The sequence below is a fragment of the Trachinotus anak genome, unplaced genomic scaffold, assembly GCF_046630095.1.
Source record: "Trachinotus anak isolate AG129_WGS33_773 ecotype Australia unplaced genomic scaffold, CSIRO_AGI_Tana_v1 ptg000012l, whole genome shotgun sequence".
Lineage (NCBI taxonomy): Eukaryota > Metazoa > Chordata > Actinopteri > Carangiformes > Carangidae > Trachinotus > Trachinotus anak.
Window position 1 is genome coordinate 25,214,886 of NW_027273863.1, and position 18,480 is coordinate 25,233,365.

At 41.0% G+C, this 18,480-nt stretch overlaps 1 protein-coding gene across 3 annotated transcripts in view; it reads right to left on the minus strand.

Moving 5' to 3' along the window:
* Positions 1 to 2,115: 2,115 nt before the first annotated feature.
* LOC139629746 (double-stranded RNA-specific editase B2-like) overlaps positions 2,116 to 18,480 on the minus strand; it is a 33,842-nt gene continuing 17,477 nt past the window's right edge. For all 3 annotated transcript variants that reach the window (XM_071492546.1, XM_071492545.1, XM_071492547.1), the window contains exons 2-10: positions 18,285 to 18,371; positions 15,652 to 16,601; positions 10,620 to 10,737; positions 9,042 to 9,210; positions 8,133 to 8,284; positions 6,947 to 7,100; positions 6,650 to 6,831; positions 6,263 to 6,444; positions 2,116 to 4,162 (exon numbers count right to left, since the gene is read on the minus strand). In XM_071492546.1, coding sequence (XP_071348647.1) covers positions 3,995 to 4,162; positions 6,263 to 6,444; positions 6,650 to 6,831; positions 6,947 to 7,100; positions 8,133 to 8,284; positions 9,042 to 9,210; positions 10,620 to 10,737; positions 15,652 to 16,601; positions 18,285 to 18,371 — 2,162 coding nt within the window. In that variant the 3' untranslated portion in view covers positions 2,116 to 3,994. The remainder of the gene's footprint in view (positions 4,163 to 6,262; positions 6,445 to 6,649; positions 6,832 to 6,946; positions 7,101 to 8,132; positions 8,285 to 9,041; positions 9,211 to 10,619; positions 10,738 to 15,651; positions 16,602 to 18,284; positions 18,372 to 18,480) is intronic.

The window sequence follows — 18,480 nt, forward strand, 5'->3', positions numbered from 1 at the left end:
GGGTCTGCTGTGTTCTGTGGATTCATTCAAAACTGGCGTCATATGTGATATACAGGAACAGACGATGAAACATTTCCACTGATGCCCAGCAAGGGGTGTTGTACCAGGGCTAGACATGATTGTACAAAAAAAAAAAAAGTTTTTCTAGTGTATCGCAGTGCCCTTTATTCATAGTGTTGAAACACTGTTGTGGGGAATCTGTCAGTGTCATATTTGTTATGGTACTTTAAAACAAGTCCAATTCCTGAGCAGCGTCGTGATGCGTTCACTTTCACCTGCTTTGCTTCGCCACTGTCACAAAAACACTCAGCCAAAGCTGCATTCAAGTGTGTGTGTGTGTGTGTGTGTGTGTGTGTATGTGTTTGAGAGTATTTCACTATGTTACCAGAACAAAGTCTGTGTGTGTTTGTGTGTGTGTCTGTCTGGTGATGATACAAATCGATGTCTAAAAACCTGTCTAATGTAATAACAGACTGCAGTTGTACTTTAACGTGTGTTTCCGACAGGGCTCATTAGTTACAGCAGTAACGTGACTAACAAGCACAGTTCATTTCAAACTGATTGTTTCTTTGTGAGTCTAGCTTTAGATTTGTGGACCGTTTCGCTGGTTTGTAACAGAACTGTTCATTCAAACAAGTACATTGACATGACAAACATTTCTCTCATCAGTGGGTAAAAAACATTTTTTTGGTGGATACCCACAGTTTCAATGTATGTTTATTTGGTAACATTTAACAGCTGCCTTTTGCGAGTCCATTGAAATATATTTCTAATGAAAGAAAAGCCTTAGAAATACCATGTTTGTGGAGATAAATTTTGATTTAGAAGATGTAAAAACACCATAATTTTAAATAAAGTGTTTACAGTACTTGTCAAAAGGCAAATGTAAAGTGTTACCCTCCTAATACTTTAAAACATAACATTTGTATTATATAAATTGTAATATATGAAAGAAAGCAGTCCATTGGGCTGCAAAGTGTATTTTAGCTGCAGCAGTTTTATTAGCCTTTATAACTTGATGACATGATCCTGCATTTCAGTTTTTTTATTTTGTGTAAATCCATTTTATTGCTTAATAATTGAAAATGTCAGTTTATCTGTAAAGGTTTTACATTGACAAAAAACTGAGTTAATCTTATCATTTATACCAGGGATGGTGAATGTTGCGTCTTTTTTTTTCTTAGTGGAACCAAATTAATTAGAAGTTTTGCATTGGGCTAATTATTCATTTGCCTTATAAAAATGATCACCTTACAGCTGCAGACAAAAAGGTACAATATAAAAATATTATACCTTTATGTTTAAAAAAAGGTTATTTATATTAAAGTGTGACTGTTGAGATACTGTATTTTCCACTTCACAGACACTGGCTTTAATTTCTTTAATTTCTCTTTCTCTTAAAAATAAACAATTGAATGCAAATGAAAACACTTCAGCAGAAATGGGGCAGAGACCATTGATGTGGTTTCGCCGTTTGCGAAAGGATCGTCCTTGGTTTAAATGATGAAACATTTTGTTTGCTTGAAGAAAATGAAAAGTGTGTGTGAATGAATGTTTGATCTGTAGTTCATCCAATATTGTTTTCTTCTTGACAGTTTAAGCAAGTTTCACTGCACTCAACTGCATTTTCTACCAGCACTGAGCCACTCTGTTACCATATTCATAATTCACCTGTTTTAACTGAACGTTCAGTCGTACTCTTCACGCTCTCAATCACAGTGAAACCAGATCACATGATCACTAAGCACTGGTCATCTGCCGTCTTGTAAAACTGTGGCTCTGTGGTGTTAACAGTGTTACATGTGATCGAAGTGGTTGATGTAGAAACAAACAAACGCTCAGCACAGCTCAGTTCTCACAAAAGAAACAAAAAAAAAGATGAAAACCTGTTGGATCGACTTGACCGCGGTTTTGTGGATTATAGCTGTGTACTGAGGAACAAGCATTTGCTTGTAAAATCAAAATAAACCATTTTTGCTGTTTAAACTTTTTCTAGTTGAGTGGTTTTTGAGTGTGAATGACATCTTTGATAAGTAATAGTATTTCTGGACATTTTTGAGTAACTTTACCTCAGTATCTGATGTCATACAGGATAAACAAACAAAAAAATTAACACAAATAAGTAAATTTATTTGCAGTGATAAAAATAGTCATGGCTGATATAAACTACATACATTCTGCATACCTAATAATAAAAGTTTACATAGCATTTCACATTTCGGTAGAAGTACTCCTTTACATTCCTTACCTCAGAAAACTTCTAGAAATAAACACCAAAACACAGAAACTACGAAAATAGAACACAGTTTCTAAAATAACAGCCTTTGGGATATTTGTAATTAAACTTTTAAAGAAATAAAAGGAAAAATCATGTTTCTTCAGTAATATCTGAATTCCACATCTTGTAATGCAAACAGTCTTCCTCTAGGTGGCAGCATGTCTTCACACTCCGGAGCCTGATGTACACTGGCCCTTTACAACACTCTTCAAAATGAGTGTGGAAAAACTTTACATAATAATGAGCAGCACAGTTACATCAAATGTACATCACTGAAACAACAGAACACACATTTACTTAGAGAGGAAAAAAAAAAACACACAAAAAACTAAGAATAAAATTAAAACGTGACAGTGTCAGTTCAGTAGTAAAGGTTACTCATAAAACAGATTTTGCTTTGCAGTCATCAGGTATGTTGGTATTTTTATTAATCACATTATACAGGAGATAAATCTGCTCACACAGTCACAATGTGGGGACTTGGCTCCAATCTGAGGACAAAAAAACTGGTTCCCTTAAGGTAAACCATTCAATTTTAGGATTAAGACTTGCTTTTACTGTTAGGATAGGTCAGTCACCAAGGAATTCAAAGTCGGTGCAATGTCCTCCTATGTGAGAAAAACTAGTTTTGTATGTATGTGTGTGTGTGTGTGTGTGTGTGTTGCTGTACTGTAGTGTTTGAGAGGACCGGTATGGATGCAGACCTTATGAGGACAGTCTGGCGCCTTCTCACTTCTACAATGGGTTAAGATTGGGTTTAAGAGTTAAGGGCTTTGCATTATGCAATAAAGGGTCCTCACAAGTATTTGAACACACAAGATAAAATGGGATGTCCAACTGAATTATCACTGGGTATTAAACACCATTCATACTTGTGCAGCAACAATGACCCTTGACCCTTCATTCACATTAACTACAACAAATCAGGAGTATATTCTAGTGTATATTTCCTGTGGGATTATGCAGCATTCATGTCATGTTTGCAAAAGAAAAGAGCTAAAAAATCTTCTTTTATAAAAAATATTTATAAATACTGACTTTGGACCATTTTTACCTCAACAGTTAGCCTTGTGGTCACAAAAGAGTATGACTTTATTTAGCTTTTTTTTTTTTAAAGTGTTATATATTTCCAGGGGTTTCTCAACAAATGAGGGCCCCTCTGTTAATCAAATGAATCAATTGTATTGTAATCAATTGTAATTTGAATATTTGCAGCCATTTTGCTGCTATGTTGACTTTAAAAAAAAAAAAAAATTTGTCTGACACACTTTGCATTCAACCTGGATTTACACATCCAGCTCCAACTGAGCAGCTGTTTCTGTGCAGGTTTATGAGTTAATTTTTACTCAAACACTGTCTATTGCTTTGTTAAACTTTTATTATTTTCAGTTTCACTCCAGTGAGTTAGTTGGCTAGTTAAGTGGCTACAGAGACATGGTTGTTAAGGTTTAAGCTAGTCAGACAGGCTAGCATTAGCCTCCAGAGCTGCAGCTTTCAGGCTACTTAAGCTAACATTACACGCTAATAAGTCTACTTCGGTTTTTGCCTAAATTAGATTTTCTTTTGTGTTTGCTTTGCGCTCATTTGCATAATAATTCTGTACTTCTATCCCATGTCTCTTCTAACTAGCGCCATATTCTTTGTACTTCATCCAAATACTCACAAAGAAAAACATACATGAACTTCACTCCAACCCTCCACATTCAGCACTGTTTTTCACACACTGACGTTTGAGTGACCCTGCTGTGGAGGTTTTCTGAGCCACGTTCCCAGACCTCCAACCTGCAGAGCACCAGTGAACTGCTGCAGCGCCCTCTGGTAGCATCCTGCAGTCATTTTGGAGCCAAAGTATGTCCCTGTTGTAGCCAATATCTGACCATTCAACTGAAAAAGAGAGACAGAAACATGATTTAGTGAATTAATATTTTTATATAATAAGGACATATTTCACAGTGGAAGGTTTTGTGGATGGGTTCATGTTGAGTTCTCAGCTATAAACAACACAGTTTATCCTCATCAAATGGCACCTGTCCCGTGAAAATGGCTATTTTACACAGCAGACATTTTGACTCATCACTGCAGGTAAAGCCCGGCTCCCCTCCAATCAGGTTTCCCTGAAAGCCATGCTGGCGATTCAACAGCAGAGACCAAGAAATTACATCTAAATTGTAGATAATGTCAGTGACATCTGTGTTTGCCAAGTCAGATTGTCAGCAGTTAGAAAGAGCTATTAAGCCTCTCCAGACTGCAGAGTGAAATGAAAACTGTTGGCTAACTGTGCAAGAAAAACTACTCAAAAATGTGTTTTGCATGTTAGATATTATTGCATAATATTATGCAGAGTTTCACATTCATGTGCTGAAGTTTAAGACGTGTTATCAGTTTGGATCAATCATGATCAGATATGCAACTTGCACAAATGTGAAAACCTCGAGAGCACACAGAGAACAGACGTCTTGTGTCCAACAGTTAGCAGATCCAGCTGATCATTCGGTGCAGGTTCATCACTATGAGTGATCCTCTTGTCATTTGATACAATTTAGTAGAAATTGAGATTGAAGCTCTGTAACAGAAAGGTACGTTTAACATGTGCTTGCTTCATCTCACGTGTCTCAGCCATCAGGCCAATTATGCTCAGCTGTGGTGGATGCTGCTTTAGCTCGACTCAGCTTCACCCTCTCTACCTCAGATATCTGAGAAACACATCAGTGTGCGATAAATCCAAGACAAAGCTTCAAACACAGCTGCACCAGTGATTTTACAGCCATGTTTTTCACACTAAGGAGCTTAAGTTTCCATCTCTAACGTCCAGTCCTTCTTTCACGTTCATGCTTCTTCAAATCAGTGGCTCTCTAAAACACTCTTCCACATCGTAGTTTCTCTGCTCCTCATTCAGTCTTTGCGGCTCTGTCTTTATCTCCAACTCTTTTTCATAATGGTTTGCGTCCTCTCTTCCATGTGATATTAAGAGCAGCTTCTCTTACAGCGATTCCAGCTGCTTCTGTAAATAATTACGACTCTGTCTGCCGTCATCAAATTTTAAACCGAGGCCGGTTGGCCTGGCACAACTCTCTCAGCATGCATATTTTAATCTCAGTGGAGATTAGACCTTGCTTTTAGAAGCATTGTTGTGGCAGAGCTGAAAGACAATGTGGTCTTTTTAGGAAAGAGGGATCACCTCTGTGCGCTAATGAATCAGCTGGTGGACCCCAGCCAGTGTCTCAGGTTCATGGTCTCAATGAGCCTTCAACTCTGGTTTCTTTAGGACTGAAAACTAAAATTGTACTTAAAAATCTTAAAGAGAAAATACAGGTGATGACATCTTCCAGGAATGGTCCCCCCTCTGCCCCTACTGACATGAAGCCTCTCTGGGCTCAGTGTTTTCCCCTCTCCGAGGCTGCGTCCACGCTACCGTGCTTTCGTTTTAAAATGCACCACTTCGGCTACATTTTCGCCTCCTGTCCATATTACTCTGGAAACTTTGAGCCTAGAAAAGGGAGCATTTTGGAAATGCTGCTGTTTGAAAACTTTGAAAACTCTGGGGCCATCTTGTAGTATGGACGGGCAAAAATGGAGACCTTTGGAAACGATGATGTAGACACACCGGGTCACCCCCCGATTGGCTCTGATCAGCCTCGGCTACCAGTGGTGAAAACATGAATTACAAGCGACACTGACCTGGTTGTCTTTGCTAGCAGCTTTTGTTCATTGAAATCCTGTATGTTAATGCTACAACTGCCTTTGCTTTTGTCATTCATAGTATTTTCTGCAACTAATCAGCTGAGTGCACCTGAGAGTAGACAACTGGCTTCCTGTTTACACCGGCTTGCACATGCCCAGTGCCTGTGAATGGTCACACATACACGTTTTCAGGTGTGGTTGTATGGAGGCAGATAGTTTCTGATATAGAGTTTTCATTTTAAAACGCCATTTTTCAAACGAAGACGTAGTAGCGTGGATGTAGCCTGAGCGTCTCTGACCCACCTGCTGCTGCAGCCTCTGCCACCGGGCAAACAGGGAGCCCCTGCAGAGTTGTGACGGCATCCCAGAGTCCCTCCTCCTTCCTGTGGAGGTGCTGATCTCCTCCAGGCCTCCGTCACCACAGCTCCAGTTCACGCTGACGTTTGGGGCCTTTCCCGCTGGCCGAACCTCGTTGCTGCTCAAACCTGCGCAGACACAGAGAAGACCTCAGGTAAGAGAGGTCTACAAAGAGAGATACGACTCATTTCATTTCCCCGTCACTCAAATGAACCAGAAACCATCACTTCCTGTGCAACAGTTTGCAGAGCAGCACATGGACAAACTGTCTCCTACTGGATCACTGAGGAAGAGGAAGATGAAGAGTGTGTAGGTGTGCAGTGCAGCACCTACAGCTGAGCAGCAGCTGCCGGCGTCGGTAGGGGAAGGGCAGGTGCTTGACGGGTGCGAGGCGGCGTGTCAGGGCTCTGCCCAGGTGACCCGTGTGGCTCAGCGTCCCCACCGTCAGGCTGTGCAGGTAAACTGGCTCCACCAGGTGGGACAGGAGTGCCCCCTGGAGCCCCACGACGCTCCACCTGTTGAGACAAACAATCAAAAGAAAAAAAAAACAACACCGGGCAGAGTCATGGCGGTAGTTTGACGGCCTCTCAGCTGTGAAGGACACAGCTTCCAGGACTGAGTCAGACTCACTTTGCCATTTTGTCAGTGCAGGACATGGTGACCAGAGGTTTACGAGGCGACACGCCATCCCATTTCTGATTGGCTCTCCGTGCCGTGACGGGCAGCGTCCCCTCGCCACCGTTCACCTTCACCCTCAGGTGACAGCGAAACCTCCTGCTGGGGTCTGACAGAGGAGGAGTCGGGTTAGACACCGTGGTACTGAGTAACTGCTGAGGTCCCACAGAGCAGGACCAACACGCAGTACTTTCCTCTCATGTCCAGGAACATCATATCAAAACTTTGACTCACTCTCCATTCTTCAGATTGTTTTAATTGATTCAAATAGTAATAGTAATGGTGTGATAATGGACCTGGTTTGAAAAACAACCGAGCAGACCACAAAAATAGTGACAAAGGTGAGTGAGATCAACACAGAGACAGAGGTCGCTGTGAGTCGACTTAAACAGTCATACTATAGGAGGTGGCTTGACTCCCCCTGTGCAGCTTAATTGGCTTGTTAAGGAACAGCCAATCAGGTGAGGAGACTAATTACCTGTGCAGTGGCACCACAGTTTTCTGCTCAGCCAGGACAGTGTGAGAGTGCGTTAAGGTCGGTCCAGTTTGCTATAGTTTAAAGTTGTTTTTCATTGTGTCAGGAGCTTTTTTTGGTTTGCGTTCAGGAAATCCACATTTCGAACAATTAATAAATATCATAAAGTATTTGCAGTATTTGCATTTGAGTCCTGTGTATTCATCTGCTGCACACCTGTTTAGCTTCATTAAAGTTTAATAATTTCGTCAGTGTAGAAATACAAGAGCAACTGGCTGTGAGTTGTTGAGCTTTGTTGCAAAACATTTGAGCATTTTCAGCATCAAGCTCCAACTCATCTGCTGAAAATACGTCATCTACAAGAGGAGGGAACAAAGACAGAGCTGCTTAATGGAGCCAGAAGTACTGGTACTTATTAATTAATGTGTTTTATGGTGGATTCTCCTTTTATAAATAAATGAAGCTCCTTTGGGTCAGTGGGTTTGTGAACAGCAGCAGAACAATAGATTATTAAAGATAATACAGGACACTAAGTGCATGATGATAACACAAAAAAACCAAAGGTGCATCTAGATGGTAGGTATAACAGAAAGAAGATATATTTACGACTCTGGAAAACAAAACAGTGAGATCATTACTACTGTGATCTAAATGTGTCCGTCTCACATGCAGCTGTGGTCTCGTAGGGGCAGTTGAGTCGAGCGTCTCCACAGGGTGACGAGCTGACGTACATGTGGAAGAGGACGCCGTCCCGTAGCCGTAAGCCGCCACCTTTATTTGGTACAAAGATCGATTGTTCCGCACTGTCTGCTGACTTACTTCAGAGAGGAAAGAAAGCAAAAATAATAAGAATTAAGAGGCAGATTCATTTCAACATGAAACAAACAAAACCAGCTTCTGACTGAAGACTGAAAACAATAATCAGTCAGTTTGTATTTAATAACAAACTTATCAACCCTGGCAGATAAAGTTTGCTATTGTGACCCTAAAACATTAAAGAAAACATACTTAGTTCTCTGTGACATTTAATATTTGTGTCTAGATAGGCAGCAACAAATTTAGAGTTAGAAAAACAACCTCAGTTATAAATCAATGAGTCAAAAAAATTTGATTGGTGCATTGAAATACCAAACACAACCTTATCCCAACAGAGCCCCGCCCACTTTAAAACACAAATACAGAATCCATGAAGTGGAATAATATAGTATGATGGCAGGTAACAAGTACTGTTGGTGTATCCCTATCCTTCTGAGCCATAGAGCTCCATTGTTTCCAGAGAAACATCAGTGAGCCACATGCTCTAGCACTCACTAGAGCACCAAATGTGGATTAATCCGCAGCTGAAAATAGTCCCCAACAAATGCACTGCTTCCTCCTGTTTGAGAGACGTTTGCTGAAATCCACAGTGAAAAGCTGATAAGTAGGAACCAATGGGGAGGAGCTCAGAACAGCAGGGTAAGGACAGTACTGAGAGATGGACTGACTGTTATTTATGTTATGTTTATTTTTTTTGTTAGATTTGTGGACAACTAAAGAAAGAAAGACGACAAAGAAGATAAGTATTATAGTTTGTACCAGAGCAGCAGCTCCAGCTGAGCGTACAGGAATCGAACCAGCGCCCTTCTGCTGACGACTTCAGCATGGCAGTCGCTGAGCGTCAGGTCGCGGTCGCTCACGTTGTCCAGGTCCAGACACTTTGTCCCTGTGGCCAGAGACACGACCTGGGCTGATCTGAGGTCAAAGCCTGGAGGAAGAGGAGGAGGCAGAAAAAGAATAAAAAGAAATTGTGGATAAATAAAAGAGAGAAGTCAGAGAAAGACAAGAGGGAACCACAGCTCAGATCTTTGGTGACTCACTGAGCAAGTGATTAACTGTCTGATGGAACAAGACATTTGACACGATACAGTTCAAACAAGACGCCTCATTTGACTCTCAGAACAAGAAAACAAGACGTTTCCTCTTTACTTGCCTCACCGTCCCGTCACAACCAGAACATTAACAGGCTGTGAAGGGCTAATGAAAAGTGTATGACTGAACGATCACTCCACCGCCTCAAAAACAGGCTGTTGTGTTGCAATCTAGCCTCATCAAAGATTTGCAGGACGGTAAAGATGACTACCTCCCTTCAGGATCCACAGGGTAATCTGAGGTAACTTGTTTCTTTGAGTTACAGTGACACATTTTCATGTAAGAGCAGCTCAGACGCTTCTCTTCTGCCTGCTTTAAATGATGAGCTCAGACAAGTGGCAAAACATTTTCATCCATGCTCTTAAAGTGATAATCCAGCGCTGCTGCGTCCTTCTTCACTTTGCAGACATCATGTGGGAAAAAATGCATTTCTGCTCACACAGCGTCTTCAGAAAGTATCCAGACCTCTTCACTTCAAGTTCACTCCATTCTGTTGTGGATTTAATTTTAAATTCTGACTTTCTTATTTACTAAAGTATTCAGACCCTTTGCTGATCAGCTGCAACCTGTTTGCTTTAATAATCCTGGAGATGTGTCTAGAACTTGACTGGAGTCCTGTGATTGAACATAGTTTATAAAGGCACACACCTGTTTCTATAAGGTCCCGCAGTTCATGCTGCAGCTGTGTCTCAGTTCAGGGGCCACATCCTTCAGAGGCTGCATTTGAAGATCGCTTGCGTCACAGCGGCTTGATTAGACGGTCCCACTTCCAAGGCTCCTTCAAATGTGTCTAACCCAAACCTGAACCTTTTTCCTGGGCAGCGAGGGATCCAATGAGTGGATTGGCCCAACATATCCCAAGATTCAATATGCTAGTAATGAAAATAATATAGCACCGACAGAGAACCTGATGATTACACTTTTAAATGTAAGTATTGGGTTTCAGCTAAGTTCAACATCTAACAACTGTACAGTACAACTTAAAACCAAGGGCCTTAAAAGTTTTTATAAAAAAAAAGTTTTGTGTGTCTTGCGATGCAACAAAAAGGGCGGGCACAGCTGGTGACGCAAAGTGAAAATCCTCAGCTTGCATGTCAGAATAAAAACCAGGTGATGAAGTCCTAGGAACTCTCTGTGATAAAGCTTTGGTGTGAGACCAGGGCGGCGAAGCATCTCTGAGCGTCTGACCTCCTCTTTTCACACCACACCTGTGAGAGTTTCGACCACCGTGTCTCCATCACTCACCTCTGGTCATTACAATCCCTGCCAGGACCTTGTGACGGGCGTGCGAGGTAGAGAAACAACCGTCTGTCAGTTCTGTGTATTTCTCTCTCACCAGGTGGAAGATCGACTCGGTGAAGAACTGCAGAAGAAGAAATTGTAGAGATGGTAGTGTTTAGCTGAGTGCGAATGATCAACATGTCCTCCCTTCTCTGCTTCTTTCTTTCTGCCTTTTATGCTTATTCATTATGAATATGTGGGATAATGATATAACAGGAGAATGCAAGCCACGCTGAATCTAAAAACATGTGTATCCCGTCTTTGTCGTCAGATTTGAAAGCACCTGTAGTGCCTGCAGGAGCTGTGTCACCCCATGTTTTTACCTGCATCCAGTCCCAGAACTCATCATGAAACCTTCTGGTGCCTGTCATCCCCCACCTGTCCACCTGATGCCCTCGTAGTGTCTCCTCGTGCTGCACCTGTTGCTCATTCTCTAATGAAGTCACACCTGTCCCTCATCAAGCCCCAGAGAATAAACGCCAGGCTCATTCCTCCTCCTGGACGTCAGACTGTTGTGTATGTGGTTTACCTGCCATAATGGTCTAGCTAGTCCCACCTGTTGTGTCCTGCTTGCTGCCCTCAGACCTGCGTCTGCCCATTTGTGTTTTACACCGTTAATTCAACCTGATCTTTTTGGGTCGTCTTCCTTGTTGTTAAATTTTCTCATGTACACAATCACAAAATTGCACAGCTTTTATCTTGGCAGTTATTACGATTTAGATTTCAATAAATTATGCATTTTATCATTAAAATATTGTAAAATAAAGAAAAAAAACAGACTCCGCTTGTTTGATTCATAATAAATCATTTTATGTCCTTGAGAATGCATTTTTCTTTTATTTAACAGCAACAGTCTCTTTTTGTTTCAGACGTTCTGCTCTGCTTCACTCATCATTCATAAGTTTAGCTGCCAAAAAATGCAAAACAAAAATCTGAGAGTTCTCAGCATCACCCTTCTATACTGATTTTATTACTTATTTTATTTAATGAAATATAAGAATGAAACTTCTGATAAATAACTTTTCTTTACAAAGTGCTTTTATGGAAAAGATAACAGAAAGGAAAAAAACATAAGACAAAAAAGAAAATATGTTAGAACAATGAACATTTTATAAAATAAAGTAAATAAATGCTTCACAAGGTTTATCATGACTATTTCGATTATGAAATATTCGCAAATGTCTATATCTATATAAACCTCTATTTACGCAATATTCATGATTGTTAATGTTCCTAATAAGTTGGCTGGAGAAACTTCTGTTCAACCTATATTTAAACCTGAGGACACTGTGACTTCTGCTGTCTTATTTTCCTCAGACGACAGCCGATGAAAACACACAAACTTTCAGACAAAGTCTGCAGAGATGCACCAAGAGCTGAGACATTCGTCTGGACCGCGAGCGCGGACTCTGACAGTCTGTCAGTGATGGCCGAGAGTTTTCTCCCTCTAAACTCCCCCAGTCTGCGGAGGAAGAGGTGTTGCACTCCTACTTGTCAAAATATGCCTAATTATATTTCTAGAGCAGTGTCACTCTTGTGGCAGACATCAGGAAGTTACAGGTAGTTTCCATATGCAGCAAGGTTCAAGTACAAGTCAGGAGGAGCATCAAAACAAAACAAGCCTGTGGAGTTTTAACAGGAGGAGGATCAGTGATGCCTCAGACGAGATAATATAAAAATACCAGCTGTGCTGAATGTTCTTGTATTAAACACGACTGCTGAATATTTGAGAGAAAATAAAACCGATCAGCCCATCTCTTTCCTCAGTTTGGAGGAAGCAAATGAAATATTTGAGAGTCTGGATTGAGCCCAGTATTAGCTGCAAATAATTAATCTTTGATAAATTCTTAAGAGATTGGTGGGTAAACTAGACTCACACTGAAACTTTACACCCTCATACATGATCACCCCCATCAGAAAAACCATAAGAATGAAGCCATGTTTTATGCTTTAATGACTTGAGGGATACACGATGAAGAACATTTAATGAGAGTAGTGACTGCATGTTTCATGTGGTCCACTTTAGGTTAATGAGAAGACGCTTAAGACACTGATGATAACATGATTCTGAATCCATTGAGTGCCACTTAAAGGATAAAGCTAGTTATATTTTCATATTGTTCATAAAACCCAAATCAGTTAGTCCATCTCATAAAGCTTTTAACTTCCCCTCTGTCTGTGGCTTTGAGCCCAAGCTAATTTATTCCTACTGAAAATGTAATTTTTTTTAAAAAACTGGTCACAAATTACAACTAAAAATCCTGGAAACTGGAGTTTTTTTTTTTTTTTTTTAAGCAAATGTCACTTACATTGTTAAGCTGAGCTAACCAGCTCCTCACTGTTGCATTTAATGGACAGATATGACAGTGGTATCAATCTTCCTGTCTAACTCTTGGTAAGGAAGTGAACAAGTGTATTTCCCAAACTTTCTGTCTATTCATGTAACTGCACATACACCAGCACCACACAGCACTGGGCCATTGTTTTTTTGGCCCCAGTTGTGCTGCTTTTTCTTGGGTAACAAATTCTTCTTTTTCTTAGGGAAGCAGTAATAATTTGGGCCACTTTTTGTAGGGCGGTTTCCATCTACTATAAATTTGGATTTATTATATAGGGGAGGAGCAGAGGGAGAGAGGTGAGGCAAAGGCAGGTTCAGGTGTCTGCAGGTGATCAAAGTTAGTTATTGTAGTCACTGTAGTTTGACCTGCTGAAGGTTGGCTACGATAAAAACTCTTAACACCCAAATTTTTTCAATTTGTGTCATTAATCTGACTCATAATTCTGTCATATCTGAACACACAGACATGATACATGTCTTTGTTAGATTCAGTGAGACTTAAATTTCCAAATGTCCATAAAGAAATGAAAAGAGTTGGTCCTTGCAAATCCCCAGATTTTTAAGTTTTTAAGTATGTCATTGTTGAGCATTTCATTGTCAGTACATCAAACTGTACACATGTAAACAGGAACTGTTGACAGAACATTTGGCATGCTGAAATTTGCAAAATGTACATAAATATTGGCTAACAAATACAACATTCAAGTTGTAGCCCAGTGTCCATGGCAACACTTTCATGGTCATATAACTGACTGAATCAATGTCTAAATCATTTGATTTTAAAATAAGGTGGGTTCTAGGCTCTGAGTGGGCGACTATTTGTCTGTCAAATATGGAAACACTGCAACAAGTCGACACATTTAGAGACCAGCTGAACATAGTGGAGCGTGATATTTCCCACAGATGGTGGAGCCCAAAAACAGAGCTAAAAGAGTATCAATACTGTACTCTATATCGTACAATACTATATTATACTACTGTTATAATCTGCCCAAAAATCAGTGAATGGACCTTTTATTTGGTTTCTCACTACTCAAAATGTTTGCACATTGTTGTCCCTATAGGATTAGCTTAAGCATTTTGTTAACCATGTCTGAGTGTACAAACAGGGCTGTATCCAGGATTTTAGTGATATTTAAGCCATGAGATTACATCCCCACCCACCTGAGAAATGTATAACTAGGCATTAACTTTTTTAAACCCCCAAAGTTTCCCATTCTTTATTCTCTGCTTTCTATCTACTTATATTATGGTTCAGATATTGCTTTTTTAAAAGCCTTGGCAAAAAGCCTTTTCTAGCTGTATAATTTGGTGGAAAGTCAAATTACATATTTTCATTAAAAAAACATAATTAGCATATGTGTATAATTGTAAAATTTAAACTCTTCATGTCACTTACCACGCCAGCAGTCTTGAAATATTACCCAGACATGACCTCAGTAATGTCTCACTTTATTTTGTAGGAACATGCAGTTGATTTTTTTTTTTTTTTGTCAAACTCTCTGCTCAATGTTTTCTGGATGACAGTGGCACAAGGTCGTGTGTAATGAGTGTGTTAAACAATTATCTGTCAGATTATTATGCTCTTCACACCGCCTACCCGCTCTACCTCAATCTCCTTGGTCTGCTGCCGCTCCTCCTTCATCCCTAATGTGGTGTAATAATGTTCATTAATGCGTCACGCCGCCTGACAGACAGTTCATATGGGGGGGGGGCTAAATGATGAGTTGCAGGGGCTGAGAAAAAAATTGGCTTCTAGACAAAGAGGAGGAGGAAAGCTTCGGCAAATTGTTCAGTCATTAAGTTTTGGTGTGTCAGCCTGCAGCAGTGTAAAATCACCTTTTAGTTCAAATTCAGAGCATCGAAATCTTTTTTCTCATCCATAATGTTACTGTTGCATCTTCCTGTCTACGGATTCTCTCATCAGTTTGCCCCAGGGTTTCATAAAGGATATACATGTCTATCTTTCTAATATTCCTTTGCATATTTGAATGACGGTGAAGCTCTGCATTTGCCATGTTAAGCCCCCCCCCCCTCTTCCTTCAGCCGATCTCAGGAGACAAATCTTCTTGTATTCATAAAGCACGACAGCAAAAGACGTCGAGGACAATTCTCAGAGGCTCAGATACATAATGAAGTTGTTTAGATGCTACAGATGAGCATCCAGGACGCCATCCTGCTCTCAGGCCTCAGGACATGATGGTCATGCTGATGTGCGGCACACTCCATTTGGTAGCATACGGCACACCTCAGACCCATTTATCCAGATCATTTAGGAGACTGGTGAAAGCTAAAGAGATGAGGGACAAATTCAGCGTCGCTGCTTGAAGCTGACTCATGGTCTTTCCAAGTGAGGGGAAACATGTGAAGGACACTCATACACTGGATCTGGAGTAAATGTACTTTTCTGCACATTCTAGCGTCAGCTCTGGCTATGACCTGTGAAGTACTGATCAGACCTTTTTGTCTACAAATGAGTCACGTGACTATTTATGGGAAGAACATACTTCTACAGTACAGTTTTGTTATGATGTTTGTTTTGGTGACACTATGTCCCAACAGTCTGAACATGTCAAATGCAGTGTGCTTTGTAGTTCATGAAAAGGCATCTTTAATTTCATTTCCTGCGTGGTGATGACGGACGGCAGTCCTACTCACCTGAGGTAGCTGGTTTTTGGCTCTGCTGCCCTGGAGGCCCACGACCTTCCTCTCTGGTCCTAGACTTATGTTGTAAAGAGACTGCAGGGCGGCTGCTGCTGCCTGTGCCTTCGCCAGTCTTTTACTATGACCACACCCTTCAAACACTCTGCCCTCCACCCTAACCACCATCACAAAATTCCTCATCAGCCTGCCATGAACTCTTTCTGCCAGGCACATGTACCTGAGTCCTGGTCTCAGCTCGTTGAGCAGTGCCACCGGGCTAAGGTGCTCTAAAAGTGAGGTGCTGAGGGCTCGTCTTTTTGGATTTGTTGAGGAGACCAAGTCCAGTGTGAGTTGAACAAGTCGTTTGTGGTTGTAAATGCTGGAGAAAACCTCCTTTTTTGCTGTGCTGCAGTGCAGGAGATCACAGTTTTCGCACAGTGATGGTTCAAACCCTTTGAGGAATGCATCGTGGATGTCCAATTTATCTGCTGTAAAATCCATAGGTGTGCTGGTGAAGTTCCCCATAATAGCGTGAACCTGGGAGGCATTTGGGAACTGGATGAACGACCGGAGAGCCAGCTCTGCAGCCCTCATCTTGGCCTGCTTCTTTGTAGGTCCTCGACCCTCAAAGTGGAGACCATTCACCTCTACGCCTACAGAAAACACCGGGGCGTGCAGGGGGCCGGTCTTGGAGATGATCTCATACTGCAGCCCAGGTCGTAGCTCGTTCAGCTGCACCAGAGCGTTCTTCTGAGTGACAGCCCAGGCTGCTCTTTTATGGGTCAGGTGGCTTTGGTAGAGCAGCCGGTCTTTTCCATCCACCAACGGCTGCTTCCTCTTCAGGGCTCTTGGTCCGTGTCTGGGGAAAGTTGTGCAAAAAGTTGACGGATGATACTTTCGTAGTAGGTCGCAGTCCACCTGGATTTTATCTTCCTGATTCTCTTTCACCTCCACACTGCTTGTACCTGTTGACAGATAAAAATCATAACAGGGAAAATGAAAAGTAACAATAAGGAAAATGTAGGTTTTTTTTTTTGGTTGGAATCACAGTGCACTTTGTTAGGGTGAAATATGTCGGTGGTAGGTCCCAACATTTGCACATGGATGGTTTACTACACGGGCATGTGCACAGGTCCCTGGAGTGATGTGATGATTTATTTAGGTCAGAACTATGTGCAAACAGGGTTTGTTTATAAGTAACAACACAACAGCTCCTCCTAAAATACAACGAACGAGCAAACTCCAGCGGATGGAGTGTGAAAAATTGTCCAGATACACAACAAAGTGATGTAGCGCGATGATGGGATGATTTTTTTTTTTTTTTACCGCTTGTAATTTCTACCTCGGAAAATTAGTATGTTTTAATAATTTCAAATAAATAATTTAAATAACTTTTTATATGTACACCATTTATATGTTCATTAAATGGGCTGTAATGAAGAGAGATATTGATTAAAGGAGCTATAAGTTTTGCTTCATGCTATGTAGCCAATGTTAGCATTAACAGCTGTTTACTTAACCAGCTAGAACAAATGTTGTGAGTTCAGTGTCAAACTTCATTATTTACTTGGAAAGCAACCCTCTTGTTTTGTTTTGCTTCTGACTACTACTGAAGTTAGCATGCTAACCGGTTAGCATGCTAACCAGTTAGCTCCAGCCCCGTCGGCGTGTGATCGCCTCCTGAGCCTGGGTCACTTCAGCGTCTGCTCTGAAGAAGCAGCTGCTCAGAGGCTGTGCTTTAACTTGTCTTGTTAACACATCGATGGCTGAAGCTCTTGCTAAGACTGGTAAGTAAACATCTGTTTATGCTAACACTGACTATGCAGCAATAACAGAACTTACAAATAGCTGCCAACTGTCAGTTACTGTCGGTTGGGCTACTGTTATCTTACAATCTAGCTAGCACCTGGCTACTTGTCCGTTTTAAATTCACAAATTTAAATCTAGAACACAGTATAACTTAAAAAGACATTTTTAAAAAACTGCAGCAAATAGCAGGTTAGGATATCTTTATTGGGAAATGCTAAAATAATCTGATGTTTGTCTGCTCGCTCATTCCCATCGTGTCCAGTTAGTCTACAACCATGCTAGCAGTTCTGTGAGGCTGTACTTAGGCAAGTGGTGCTTTGAGCTAAATGCTAACACCAACACACTAACATGCTCACAAAGATAATGCTAACCTGCTGATGTTTAGCAGGTAAAATATTCAGCAGAGCCGTCATCTGCTCCCGACTCAACACAGAGCTGGAGCTGATGGGAAAGTCATTAGTTTTTAATGTATTTGGTCCAAGTCTGGATCAAAATGGTGAACCAACTGATCTGCAGACCAACACTGCCATGCTGCTAGCATGCTGCTAACATGCTGCTAGCATGCCTAAAAATGTCATTTAAGTAGCCAATAGTCCATCTGGGCTGGTTTGCAAAGTGCAAAGTTTTAAAACACCAAAAAAAACCAAAAAAAAACAAACAGCAATAATGAATGTACTGCAATTGCAACATACTGTAATACATAATGTGTGTAGGTCACTTGGCCCTGTGCTACCCTGGTTATGGTAATCTGTCAATGGTAGCAGAACATGGAAAAATGAAGTTCTATTGGCAGAAAAAAACTCAACATTTTTTGAAGTGCAAGAAGGAAAAAGCTTTACTTGAATTGTCTGCATCTTCAGCTGATGATGCTCCAGTATCCCAGTGTCTTATGGGACTGATGAGGGTTGATAACATGTTGCCTCGTTCTGAAAAACAAAATCACAAACGCATGAAATGATTGAGCATTTTCTCCACAGCATGACGCAACGGTCATACAGTATCATAAAGGGAAAGATGCAGCTTTTCACTTCCATG